This window comes from Calonectris borealis, chromosome 2 (genome assembly GCF_964195595.1).
Source record: "Calonectris borealis chromosome 2, bCalBor7.hap1.2, whole genome shotgun sequence".
Lineage (NCBI taxonomy): Eukaryota > Metazoa > Chordata > Aves > Procellariiformes > Procellariidae > Calonectris > Calonectris borealis.
The window spans coordinates 149,006,408-149,020,402 of NC_134313.1; the positions used below are offsets into that span (position 1 = coordinate 149,006,408).

Consider the following 13,995-nt stretch of genomic DNA (forward strand, 5'->3'; position numbering starts at 1 on the left):
GTAAAATTGCTCAGATAATATAGTAATGTAGAGAACTGTTAGAGTGCTTGCATGTATTATCCATTGTAATGAAATACATTCTTCAGTAGATTTTATACATCTTGCACTGCTAAAATAAAGTAGGAACTGTTTACATAAAATGATAACTACTAAAATATGTGAAATACATTCAATAACGTGATGCTTAGAACTTGCCAAGAAGAACATGTACTAATTCCTATCCACCTCCATTGTTACCTTAAGAGCAGCTCTCTCCATAGCAACTGAAAACTTTGCAAGGCAGCAATAAACTAATCCTCTCCAGCTTCCAGAGCACCATCAAGGAATTTTAAAAACATTGGACTTCCAGCAGCTAAATACTTCTGAGGATTCAGAAGGCCACAAAGCTAGATACACAAGCATTCTTTTTCCCTTCAGAAGGTAAGAAAATAATGTTTAGAAATAAGTGCATCCTCATAACAATGATACATATTCCTAACTGCTAACAGTAAAATATGTCTAAACACCAAAAGATTTCCTAACATCTAAAAACATCCTAACCTTTATCTGAGTGAATGCCAATTTGAATTCAGCAGTTCTTTTTTCATTTTAAATATTTCTTAGCAGAATTTCCTTTAAAATAAGACACACACGTATCATATTGCAGTTAAAAGAAACTGAACTTATGTGTGGCTGTTTAACATATGTGCATTATCATCTGAAAATGTATGTCACTGCCAGCATCTGCCCACCAACAAAATGAAAACCTCTTTGTGGAAAACAGAAGTGAAACTCTCTAATGTTTCTTGTGCTTTGATATTGAGATAGATTATTGTTAAAGCAGAGGCGATGGTATATTAGGAAGGATAGTGACATGGTAGATTTACAGTACAAAATGTTTTTTGCATCTAGAGTCAACAAGTTAAACTTGTTGCTTCTGGTGTGTTTGTCTTGTTTATTCACTGAGTTCTATGAATGAAATTATGACCTCAGTTTTGTAATTCTTTCATCTGCTCATAAAATATCACTAATTTTTAAGTACATTCTGTTCATTCTTGTTTTGTGTTGTATAGCTGGAGTTTGGTAATGTTGGTAAAGTGTTTTGAAAATAAAACCTGCTCTATATCATTGCTGTGTAACATAATTACTGCACATTCATATCAGAATTAGACTTGTAATCTTTATTTACAGCTATTTTTACTACTAAAAACCTGTTTCATAATGGAATGAAAGTGAAAGCTATGGTATTTTCCTGTTGTTACTGAAGAGGATTATTAGTGAATGCAATAACATAACACTGAAATGAAAACTGTACACTTTTATGAAGAGAGAAGGGCACTTTGAGTCAACCTCTTGTTGGTAATTCTACAGAAGTTTTAAGGCCATGGTTGTCTTAGTTTCCTGCTGTTCTGGGCTGTAAAGCCCTTACAGGCTCCCTGTTGTTCAAAAACAGCTTGTCACTGCAAATCAGCTTAGCCGACCAATTAATAAATCCTTTCAAACATATTGCATTCACACTAATTAAAGGGTTGGGGTTTTTTTCCCCTTTACCATTCAGATTCCTCAGGTTTCGAGTTTAAGCTGTGAAGTGCAAACAACAAACCAACATTCAGTGCAGATCACGCACTGCAGGAAGAGGAGATGTGTTTTCTGACCAAGCATCCAGCTCTTGGGGTGGTATGTTCTGCTTTCATATTCAGCGTGCTCATTGCTGAAGGACAGCCTGGGGAAGAGCATGGGCAGGATGGCAGCTATGCTCCCAGCCGAGGCTATCTGATGGAAGTTTTACGCGTTCTTTCAGCTGACAACACTGAGCTCCACATGAACCACTCACGAGAACTGGTCAAAATGTTACTGGAGAGAGCTGAGTGCCCACAGCGGATTTATGGCATGCAAGAGGATTGTAATCTGGTTAGTGCTTCAATTAATGAGGGATATCTTTACAGGATCATCAGTGAGTTCTAAAATTATTTATATTAGAATGATACTCTCCTGAATGCAAAATCTAAACATGTAAAGGGCTTGTTGTGGCAGCAAAAAGTTGTCCCTGTTTTAATCGTTTCATTCTGAATTATTAATATTTATTGTTTGAGCTCATGAAAGATATTCCAAACATGACAGGCGTTCCTTAAAAACTCCACACTTCAGTCGCATAACACTAATAATTTTCCTTTAAAAGTTGTCAAGTGTTTATTTTCCAACAAAGATTTTTCTACTTTACCCTGATCTATCTATAAAAGCATGAGCTTGAATTTGGGACGCAGAGGATTTCCACTGTGGAAAGACATAGGTAAAAATTGGGGACTGGTTCTGACACTTATTTTTTTTGTTCTCGATTTTACTTCATAAAAATAAAACCCAGACAGATTTGTCTCAGATTTATGTGCCCCTTCACTGAAATACTCAAGATTTAGGGGAGGGTTTTGGTAAGAAGTTCAGGTCATAGAAAATCAAAGGCAGAACAATGAATCTACAAATCCAACTTGAAGCTGGAAATAGTCCAGGGTACAGCTTCACAGAAGGTTTTGTTGTCTACTTGAGTTGAATATTTTCAGAACTGATTACGGATTTGACAAAGAAAGGAACAAGTGTAATAAGATCGTAGGTTCTGGTAGGATGGAGACAGTGATAAGTGAGCAACTTAGCTGAAAGGGACTACAAAGGGCTTGGTCAATCTTGGCTTTGATTAGCGTTACTCTAGCTCTGGCATTGTTCAGTGACCTACATACAGCAGAGTGTCACTTTTTGTCAGAATTATGAGGATCATCATAAAGGTGAATGCTTTCAGAATATAGTCTTCTTGGCAATGTGCCAAGCCAATAAAATGGAGATCTTTTTCTCCTGTGCAGTAGACAACTGCTCACTTAATTGGCCCTTTCTTGCAAATGCTCCCATGTTTCATATGAGCGCCAATGTGAAATTTCATACATAAATAATGTAGGTGCCTGTTACTCCCTAAATGGATAATTTTTATGAAGGAGATTGTGCAGTTTTTCTCTTTGCACATATGGACAATGGATATATAGCAGATACGGACCCAGATCAAAAGCTGAGAATGTATTAAACAGTAAAGAGTATAGAGTTCTCCTAAACTTCACAAAACAGCGGTCTAAGCCTTCTTGTTCTCCCTCTTTGTTTTGCTTCTCTGGATTGCCATATTTTTTCTTGTATTTGTGATGTGTTTGCAGACAACATGCCCACTGTGTCCTTGGATGGAAGAAATTTAAGTGAAACTTAGCTGGGGCTTACTTTGGTCATGAATTCCACTCTGTTTAGGCTTCATCTTGGAAATTTCCTGTGGGAAGAATTTGAGGACTTTCACCATTTCCAGTAATTCTCAGTGTTGGCTGTGTTCAGTAACACTGCACACATCCTGCACTGCGAGTGCCACATGACCACAGTTGTCTATAGAAAATCCATGAGAAAGAGACAGCGTTTGCAGTCATATACAGCTGACATGGCACCGTGCTGAAATCTTCCAAGATGATTTAACAAGATTTGGCAAACCGAGATAGCAAAAACTGTGCGAGAAGCACTATCCTTCAAGATCATGAAAATTTGAAACAGAATGCCCCACCTTAGCTTGGCATTTTCTTTCCCATACTTCTTGGGAATAATTAATTGATTTCAGACTCAACTTTCCCTTCTAAATCCAGGATTCCAGTCATACCACATGACTTTATTTTCAGATTTTTTACTTTCATTTTTAATGATGTCTCCAATGGGTATTTAAAAGCAGTGAAGTTTAACACTTTTTTAGACCCTTTTTTGGTTTGTTGTTACGTATTGGCCCCAAGACTCTTTGGGCAGGGACTGGCAGCTGTTGAATGGCATCTGACACTTCTTTATCTCTTAAGCACACAAAAGTCATATATTTCTTGCAGTGGTAAGAGAATTTTTTCTAACTTCTGGTCTATTAAACAAAACAAACTCAGGGTTCAGTGCCCAGGTTCAAAGTTGGCCTCTTTTTATATCAAATAAGCATTTCTAAACCAAGGCCATAAAGATGGTTATGCCTGTAAAATATTAGTAACAGCAAAATAACCAGTGATGAACCAATTTATATCCTCTTGACATCTCCTCAAAGGACACTCTCTATGGGCTACCCATATACTATGGAGTAGCTGCATTTTTTACAACGCACCTGCTTCCTTCCAATTAGCAATTTCCTTTTCAATCATCTTCCTTGCAAGAGCAAGCAAGTGCTTGCAAGAGCCCCACCGATTACAATTTATGCTCACTGGGTTTTGAAATGTTATAGAAGTCTTTGAAAATCTTCCACTACATGCAGTACATTTATTGTATTACTATTGAGTGTTTGGAAAGGCTGGTTGAGTAACTTGAGGTCTTTTGGGACAGAAAACAGAATGTCTATATTCCTCCTACAGCAAATACTAATGCTCAGAGACATGCATTAGAAAAAGTTAGAATTATAGATCTTGATAGACAATGTAGGCAGGGCACAGTGGATCATACTGTAATTTAGTTCATTTACGAGTATAAATATTTAATTTAGCAATTACCATCCACAGTTCTCTTTTTTTTTAGATTGAGTATTTGTGACAATTTTTGTTAGAATTATTTCTATTAAAAAGTAGCAGCTCTCTCAATTGCTTCAAGGAACATTGGCTTCTGAACATGACAATATGTGTTTGATTCTACCCAGCTTCTGTGTAGGAAAATGAACTAACATACAAGGTGAGCGACACCAAACAACACATCATGCTTGTAGCCACAAACAATTTAGTCTGACAAACTAGTCTGGATTCATGAATTTATTCGAGTGCAATTTTGATTCTCCCATGGTACCTTCATGTGTTGTAGTTTCTTCTCTGAAATGTACAGTCCAGCTGCTCTACCATAATAGTTGAGATTAGCTGACATGCCTATAACATGCTTGGAAAGGAACCAGTTGGAAAAAAACAGCTACACAATGAATGACAATAGTTACAGGATCTCTTCAAGAAAGATTCTTTGTTCTGGAATTCAGTATCTTATTTCCCAAAGCCTGACATAGAGCTCTATCAGTCTTCAGGTCTAATTTTAAAGACTAACTTTTGCTTGAGCTGGCAGAAGTTTCTGGAAAGTGTCTTTGTATCAAGAAAAATTGAGGGATTTATATATATATACATGTATTAAAAAAATCTATACTCAGATAGAAAGCCTGCACAGGGCAAGTATATCATTTCAGGCCCTCCTGAAATGCATTTGGAGGACTAAATGGTGTTGAGACCTTGTGCTGGCTCTCTGCACTTGTCAGAATTGTCCCAGTTAACAGAATTCATTGAGAAAAAATAAAAATAGCTGTATGATTGCAGGGGCAATTATGTCTCTTAACAGTGCATTGAATATGATATAACTTCTGTTTACAGACTCTGAATTAACTACAGTCCAGATAAGGTCTTTGTCTTATCATATGAACACATGTAGAATACACAGGTGAAAATATGAATAGCCCTAGCCCTTATCTAATATATTTATAACCAGAAATACAATCTTTTGAAGCCAGCGGAAGACTTTCGTTTCTCTACAGTGATTTATTAGAGTTAGTCCTGTTTTGTAGTAAATCTTAAATCCCTTGGATACTTGACATTTCTTAAACACAGAAGGGGGCTCCAGAAAAAAACGTGTTGTGATCTTGCAGCCATAGAACTGCAATGAATTACCTGCACCCTCCTCCTGCCATTCCATCAGCCTGCATCTCTGTAGGCTTAGGTTCGGTCCCTTAATATGAGTTGAATTCTCCTGTACTCCTCTCTAATTGTATTTGCAGATGACTGGCAATGTGTTACTTGAGTTGAATTTCAATTTATTTTTATTTTTTCACAGTGCCTTGAACCAGATGCTTTGTTACTAATAGCTGGTGGAGATTTAGAAGACCGTCTCAGCGAAGAAGTATTTGAGAGAATTTCTCTTATTCTTCTCTACTACATTCTTCATCATAGAGATGTGTGTTCTCCAGAACTCAGCTTGAATAATAAGGATTATAAATTTTACTTACAGAGTATGCTTAGTTTAAGACATGATGAAGACTGTTATTATTTTTCACGGAATGAAACTGAAGATATTTTGGCTGCAGTAAGGCAACATTTTAAAACTTCTGAAACCCAGGTAAAGAAAACATAGGTAAAAATAACTTCATATTTGTTACTGATATAATGCCTTCAAGCTAGTTCAGACATTGTGTCAGTATCATGGTCCTCCAGAAAACTGGTAAATAACAGTGTGAGAGCAAAGGCTGAACATTGGTCTTTTGTTGTACATGCTGTTTAATGCTAACCTTCTCCTTGACTTGCTTTTGGCATGTGCTACCTAGCGCTTCCACAGAATCCGCTGAGACATGGTTGGGGAGACCGTGCGTATTAGGGACCATTCCCAATAGGTAATTTAGATGCAGTTGCCCTGCTTAGGGCAGATGGAAAAGAGCATAGCTGTGTAGGTGCAAGATCTTGCACTTGGCTTCAAGGACAGAAAGTACTTTCTCATCACTTGTATTTATTCATATAGATATACTAGCAGTGATTGTATTTAAATAGTATAAAGCAGAACGGCTCCAAAACTGATCTGGTTGTATAGCAGAAATGAGCAAAATCACATTTTGCTCTGATGAGATCCTTGACAGGCCCTGCACTTCCATGTCCATCCAAAGCAGGGTGGAATAAGGAATCTGTCCAAAGGTATGATGGTTTCCTTCAGTTGGGACACATACATTTGTGACTAATTACCTACCAGCATGAATATGCCTTGTAGAAAGAGTGATACAGGTAAACTTAAATTTAAAGTTAAAAAAAAAAAAGGCGTATTGAGTATATTCAGCTAAAAACATTCTTTTTAAGTCAGAAAACATGCAGCGAGTTTTCTCACCACTGTTTGTTATTCCTTATCTCAAGTAAGGTCTATAAAATAATAGAATAATATTCTAGAGTTTACAATCTAAAGAAAAACTGTTTTCCTTGAAATGGGCAATAAAATAAGTTTTGCCAGATTAGATAACTCCTAAAGTACAGATTGACCTGCTGTGAGAAGCCCCATAGATCTATTCATAATATACAGTTAAATTTGGTTTATTGCAATGTTTGAATTTGCCCTTTTCTGTTTCATTTAATTAGATTTTAATTTACACCATACTGTAGTAGAATTTTCTACGCAAACAGAAGATGGCTAGGAGTCCTGGCTGTGCAGCAGAATGCTGAGGGCCTCCATTCCTCTTTCTATGTTCTTTGTGTAATTGTTTCCCATCATAAATTATTCATTGAGCAGTACTTTTGGTTCTGAGTCTTGGTGAACGTGCCGATTTCCAAGAACTCCAGTGGTATCTGGGCAACTGTAAAGAGGCATCAGTGGGTATTTGGCATGTCAAGGTAGAATAACAATCCATAAAGTGCTTTACTGTGCAGTCTGTTTGTTTATGCTGGCAGTATAATCGGTTGTCAAGCCTGTTCAGTAACTGAGACTTCACCGCTCACTGACAAGAGGGAAAAGAGGGTTTTTTTATGAAAAGTACTCAAAACATTATAGACTATCTAATGCTTAGAATCACAACACTTGAGTTATGGAGAAGGGCCAATGATGCAGGGTAGTAATAGAAGAATAGCATTTTTAGTGGCTCTTTATATGTTTTGGTTTCATAGAAAATATCCTCTTCTTAGTCATAGCAGCTAATGTATTCTTTTAAATGAGAGGTGAAATTTCAGGTTTTGGAAATGCAAATATGTAATGGATGGATGGGAAAAGAAATGCCAGCCTCCTCTCTGCAGTGTTTAAGGCATATGTAGAGAGACATGAGTATGTGTAAAATAAATTATTACTGTACTGGCTCATCTAGTTGACTTTTCAATATAGTTAATATGGGTTAGAGACAAATGAACTCAAATAATTTTCTCCAATTTTTTTTTGTTTCTCTCAAACCCCAACTGTTTGCAGTGAAAATAAACAAGAAAGGCAGAAATGGAAGAAAACAGGGATAAGTTTCCAGGTAACTGAGAGAGCTGTACCCTGCTCCCTCACTTCAGACCTGCACACATCCACACACATGGGTGTACACGACTGTCTACTGCTCCTGTTTGGTCACCCAGCAGAGAAGTCACCCTTTATCTGCAGAATTATATCTTTCCATATTGTCCCCAGATAACTGCCCCATAACAAATTATTGATTCCATTTAATAGATAGGGAACTAAAAACATTAAGAGAACTCTCTCTGAAGTTTGAGATAATGAGTTAAAGTCAGTATTATTTAAGTCAATTTCTTGTGCCTTAACAAAAATTCCTCCCTTTTCTGCCACTTTCTGGAAGTAGATGTAGATGCAATTGAGGAGGACACAGGAATAATAGAAACAGCATGAAAATAACACTAAGCAAAAATAACCTGAATGAAGGACTATATGTCTTCCCTGTCAGACACTGAGTAAAATTTCAGGCTTTTTTATTCTCTGCCTGTTCTCCTGAAAATGTCCTCTGTTTCACATTTGCGTCCTGCTGTCAATTACAGCTTTAATCTTAGTATTTTTTCTACCCTGGCTGTCTGTGAAAGTGTTGTCTCCAGTTTCTCCTCCTGTCACTCTAATTATTTAAATGGAGGTGACCAGGGCTGTCTTCATGCTGTTTTCTCCTGATTTCAGTGTGTTGATGTGAGTACTCTGGAAAAAAATGCTGAGATAATGGACAGAGATGGTGCTGATGAAAACACTCTTCCACGCCTGGCTGCTTTAATCATTACTCTGGCTCTCCAAGGAGTCTGTATGGGGAAAGCAAGTTTACCCTCCCCAGAATTCTTTATAAAATATATTTTCAATTCTCTAAACGGTACCACTGAGCTCGAAGTGACAGGTAAGCAATTTATTTGTCTCTAGTTGCCTTTTGCAACACACATTTGATGTAAACTATCTTTAAATGCCTAAAGGACTTTTTGCACTTCATTTTAGATTTAAATCTCATTTCATTTTAGAGCTGCTAAGTAGTCTTTTCTAAATTTAAAAACAAGTTGGAAAATAAACTCCTTATTTTGATAATTCTCTGAGAGGTATAAAACAAATTGTTACTGTGATTATTAAATGTGTGCTGTCACATTAATTTATGACTTAATTGCTCAGCACAGTCTGAACTACCCAAGAGAGCTCTAAGAGTGGCAATCTAGCTGTGAGGGCAGAGTTCACTGGGGCCTCGTTTACATTGCTTATTTATGCAGATCTTGATACATTGCAAGACTCATTTAGGTGGGATAGTTCATGTACAGTAGCCAGATTAGACACCTTAGTCACTCACACCTCAGTGTAGACGTACCCCCAGAAGAGATAAAATAGACACAGGCCAAACGCTCTCTGATATCTGCCTAATGTACCAGAAAACATCTTTATGGTTTGTGCTTCTCTACCCACCTTCTGATCATAGTACCCAATCAGTGAGTCTGGAATATGCAAAGTTCATTTTCTTCAGGAGCTCTGTTGCTAGACGTATCAGAAATGCTACTTAATCATAAATAAATAGAAGTATAGGAGAGTTTGAAGTGGTCCAAAAATGAAAAAAAAAAAGAAAATGTAAGTGTTGAGCTCTCAGCAGCTGCTATTAAATGCTGTAAAAGATTTTGCATGCTTAGCAGTTAAAGAAGCTAAACCATCAACTCAGGGGCCTAGTATGGATTTAGAAGGTTATTGTAAGACATCTACTTTTCCTAGTTTGTGGTAACTGCTTATAGCAACACTTTACAAGCTTTTCCAAGCACTTTTTAGAAGTTACAATAGGTATGGGTTAAAACAGCTTAAAAAGTTGAATTAAGCATAGGTAAAAATATTTTTACCACTCTTAGCTTACACAGAGGTACATTGAATCACAGAAGTAACTAATAAAAAAAAAGAACAAAATCCTCAGCCCTGAACTTGGACTCCTAGATTGTACTTGCATAAACTGGTTTTGCAGCAAAACCCTTCCTTTAAAATTGCCAAGCCAGATCTTCTAAAATAATTGACTCACAAGAATGGATGGAGCCATCTGGGCACAGTGCTACTAAATAGCTATATATGGTGAAATCCAGGCCCCAGTGAAGACAATAGCAAGACTTTATGGTTGGTGGAGTCAGGCAGGATGTCATTCAGAGAAACAAAAAATATTCTTAACCAGTTTGTTACAGTTTAAGTATATTTTAAGCCTCAGCTAATTAAATTGTCCCTTTAAATTTATTTAAATTCTTAATAGTAACTGCAGGAAAGAGCAAGAAACTGGCAGCATGGAAAAAAAGAAAATTAGAGTTGACTACATTTAGAAAAAAGATCTAGCTTCAGCTCTGTTCAGATCTGTTTGCTCAAGACAAAGAAAGTAGATAAACATCACAAGCCTTTTTTAAGATTATACAATTTGCTTTTTATGAATAACAACATTAAAAAATAAAGGATTATCACATGGAAACATTCTTAATCTCATTGATCTAAATTCCTTTGAAATTAATTTGTGGACTGCCTTTGTTTCCAATGGACAAACTCAGGTTTACAGAAACTATCACTATGGCTTCATCTTGAAAATGCAGGGCTGAAGGAAGGTGATAAGTAAGATAGGATAGAGCATGCCCCTTCATATAACCAAACATTTCATCAGCAGGCACACCCATTGCACTCAAGCTATGTCATGGGATACATCCTTGTGCTGTCTCAGGTTTGGATTAGGGATCCTGGCTCCCTCCTTCCTACTTCAGTACTGTAAACAGGCATGCGTCCGGATTAACCAAAGGAGAGAGAAAATCTGCTGCCCTGTGTTCCACTTCTGAAGTGCAAAGGGCAGCATAGCATCCTGAAGATGCTTTCAGGACACCCTATAAAAGATCTGCCTTCCTGATCTTTCTGGACTATCCGGATACCTGGCCATGGTGTTCCATTTACATGGGAACATTTGAAGAACAATGAAGCTATTTAGCAGTAATTTGTAGCTAACTTTGTCAGAGATCGATGATTAAATGGAAGATGAATTGCCTTTCAGTCACAGCTCTTTTCCTCTGAGATAGTCATAGGCAAAACATCTGAGTGCGGTGCTGTAAAGAAGGAAAGGCTGAGTATATAGGTGTCTTGACCTTCTAGAGGTGTTAAGCAGAAATTACCTACAGTACCAAACGGAGGAGAGAAAAAAATATTAAAAAAAGGAGTTGAATTAATGTTAAAACTAACAGAATTTTAATAGTTACTTTTGGTTTTATCTTTTATATGTATATTTTCCCATGGTAACATATCTGTTTTCTAATTAATTACTAGAACTGCAAGAACTACTAAATGTGCTTACAGCCAAAAAGACCTGCACTGTAAATGGACAATTCCACAGTCACAAAAGAAGACGTTATAGTATGGCAATCAGAGATATTGGAACCAGAAACATTCCAGTCAAAGGAAACCATATAAAAGGAGACTATCTGAAAGTTTATTTTGAAGATCATGAAAGGAACACAGATTGGGACCAGGTTAATTTATTTTTATGTTATTATAGTATTGGTGACAGAATTTCAGTGGTGAAAGTTCAAATTGGTTTGCAAACACTACATTATTTCTGAGGTAAAATTTATTAGTTTCAAAAAGTCATGTAGATACTGATAATATATTTTTATATAGTTATATTTGTTTAAATATTAGTTGGGGGAAGAACTTTATGGGTGTTGAATGTGTGATTAAAGTAGCTGGGATAAGCTAATAGAACGGTTAGTGTTACGCGGAACCAGGTGTTTCTTCAAGACACAGAGGACTGTAGTACCATGGCTTCAACGTTTTCACACATTTATTAGAGATTTCTTGTGCTCTTATGTTGCAGAGCTTCTAGGGCCCCTTAAGTGACCTTGTAGAAAGAAGGGTTGTTCTGTACTAAGGAAAAAAAGTAAACTAAGGTTTCTGTGCAAGTTGTTTTTAAAAGGCTTCTGTAAACGGAAGATTGGGCATTTCCAAACACTTTTAATAGCCAGCCATGTCCAGAAGCCTCCTTTAGAAAGTATAGAGTCTGTAAGACAGAACTTTAGCTACTATCCATTGTCCTCTTTGAGGGCTTTGAACGACAGTGGCTCATTGCAGGTGATTTTATCCTTATCCTAAATATTTGAAAATATATAAATTTTGTTTATAACATTGATTAAGATGGTAGCTGACTTCCATCCTTTAGACTGGAAGACATTCCTTAGACAAGAAAGGAGACTTCAAAGTATATACTTTGTATATATTTTGATGAATACATTTGAAATATATACTTCAAAGAATATGTTTCTATTGTTTTCAGTTCTTTACAATTGAAGTTAACTCAATGTTTCGTCTGTGTGCAATTGACTTTTGCTGTGTGGTCATTTTATGATGTGGAACTGAGACAAATGGCATCTGGTTAAATGCCATTCTGATAGATATTCATCTGTGTAATTTTATTGCATTTGGAATACATACTCTGCCAATATGTTTATTTCTTTCCAGCTGACCACAAAAGAGAATCATCCTGATCAGCATGATGAGACATTTAATGGGATCTCAAAATAATTTTAAATGAAGGTCATTTTGAATGTGTTTCATATTAATTTTCAATTATAAAGGACAGAAATCAGTAGTGATACTATCTATACAATAAATAAAATTGTTCTCCAGCAATAGGAGAATTTATAAAACACAGTTTTTGATTTCTTGAACTTCTGAGACTGACTGTGACTCAAAAGAGAAGTGTGCAGGGGAGTTATTTGAGGCTTGGGAGTCAAACTGAGAGCCAAATATTCTGTATAGATGAAAAAAATCACAAAGAAACATCTGGAGACAAGATAATTTCTCTTCTGTATTAATTCCTAGTTTCTTGGTTTTATTCCACTCCTTTCTAGCTGCGTCTATTTTCTTTAACATATCATTCCATTAGAAGGCTTTCTGTTTCAGTGTTGTGTTGCTAATTTTGTCTCCTGCTTTCTGCACGTATCTATGAGAGCCATTGTGCTCCATTAGTAACAGATGCTGCTACATATGAGGCATTGACTCGTTTATGGCTTGTGTTTGCTAACTACATTAAGATCTGTAATTTGATTTTTAGATAGGAATTATATTTTAAAACATTGTCACAGAAAAGAGGTCACGGCTTTATTTTTAAGTCATCATCGTCTCTACTGATTTAAAAATACATATAAATACATATAAATAAAAAAAAACATAAAAAAGTAAGTAGCAGATGATCTAATAAGAGCAATAATATTAAGTTCCATTAAACTATGTCACAATATCTATGTATTCATTTATTATTCCTCATTAAAGAAACATGGATTTTGGAAACCAAAATCATCCATCCATCCATTTATACATCCATCCAGTTTTCCATATGAGAATATGCAAATTCAATTTGCTTGTTTCTTCAGTATCATCCTCAAGGAGTACACACATAGTTGCTTTACTAATAGAGACTTAGTACTCTGCCTCCCTATGTTAAAAAGCTTAAAAGGCTAGGGCTTGCAACCGGATGCAGGTCCTCATGCCTCAAGTCTTACAAGAACATTTTACTAAATAAGCATTAAGAATTATTTTTTTATGTGTGGGTGGACAGTTTATTTTCCAGATGAGATCTTGCTTTTTCATTTAAAATTCCTGATAATAAAATCACATTAAAATTTAGGTTCATAGTAATCCTGGACCTCACCTTGTCTATCCTACTTCTCAAAACTTCTATCCAACATCAAAGTCAGATCAAGTTTCACAGGGCCGTGTCCAGCTGAATTCTGAATGGCTCCAAAGACGGAGATTATACAGTCTTTCTGGGAAACCTGTACCAGTGCTTTATTGCCCTCATTTTGATGGGTTTTTTTATCATAGCAAATTGGAATTTTCCCTGCTGTAACTAATGCCTATTGCTTCTCATCCTTTTAATATACACCTCTGAGAAGACTCTGGCTCTATTTTCCCTATAACCCCCATTAGATAGTTGAAGACTTAAGATACTCCCCAACCCTTCTCCAAACTGAACAAACCCAGATACCTCAGCCTTTCCCTGCACATCATGTGCTGCGGTTCCCTAGCCATCTTGGTGGCCCTCCATTGGACTTC

At 36.4% G+C, this 13,995-nt stretch overlaps 1 protein-coding gene across 6 annotated transcripts in view; it reads left to right on the plus strand.

The window, feature by feature from the left end:
• Nucleotides 1–243: 243 nt before the first annotated feature.
• The window catches only part of SLC39A12 (solute carrier family 39 member 12), a 35,951-nt gene continuing 22,199 nt past the window's right edge, over nucleotides 244–13,995 (plus strand). For 2 of the 6 annotated variants that reach the window (XM_075140798.1, XM_075140792.1), the window contains exons 1-4: nucleotides 1,566–1,890; nucleotides 5,809–6,090; nucleotides 8,599–8,806; nucleotides 11,212–11,414. In XM_075140798.1, coding sequence (XP_074996899.1) covers nucleotides 1,621–1,890; nucleotides 5,809–6,090; nucleotides 8,599–8,806; nucleotides 11,212–11,414 — 963 coding nt within the window. In that variant the 5' untranslated portion in view covers nucleotides 1,566–1,620. Of the gene's footprint in view, nucleotides 421–1,537; nucleotides 1,934–5,808; nucleotides 6,091–8,598; nucleotides 8,807–11,211; nucleotides 11,415–13,995 lie in introns of those variants that run through there. The other 4 variants (XM_075140793.1, XM_075140794.1, XM_075140795.1 and 1 more) reach the window with 4 other exon arrangements.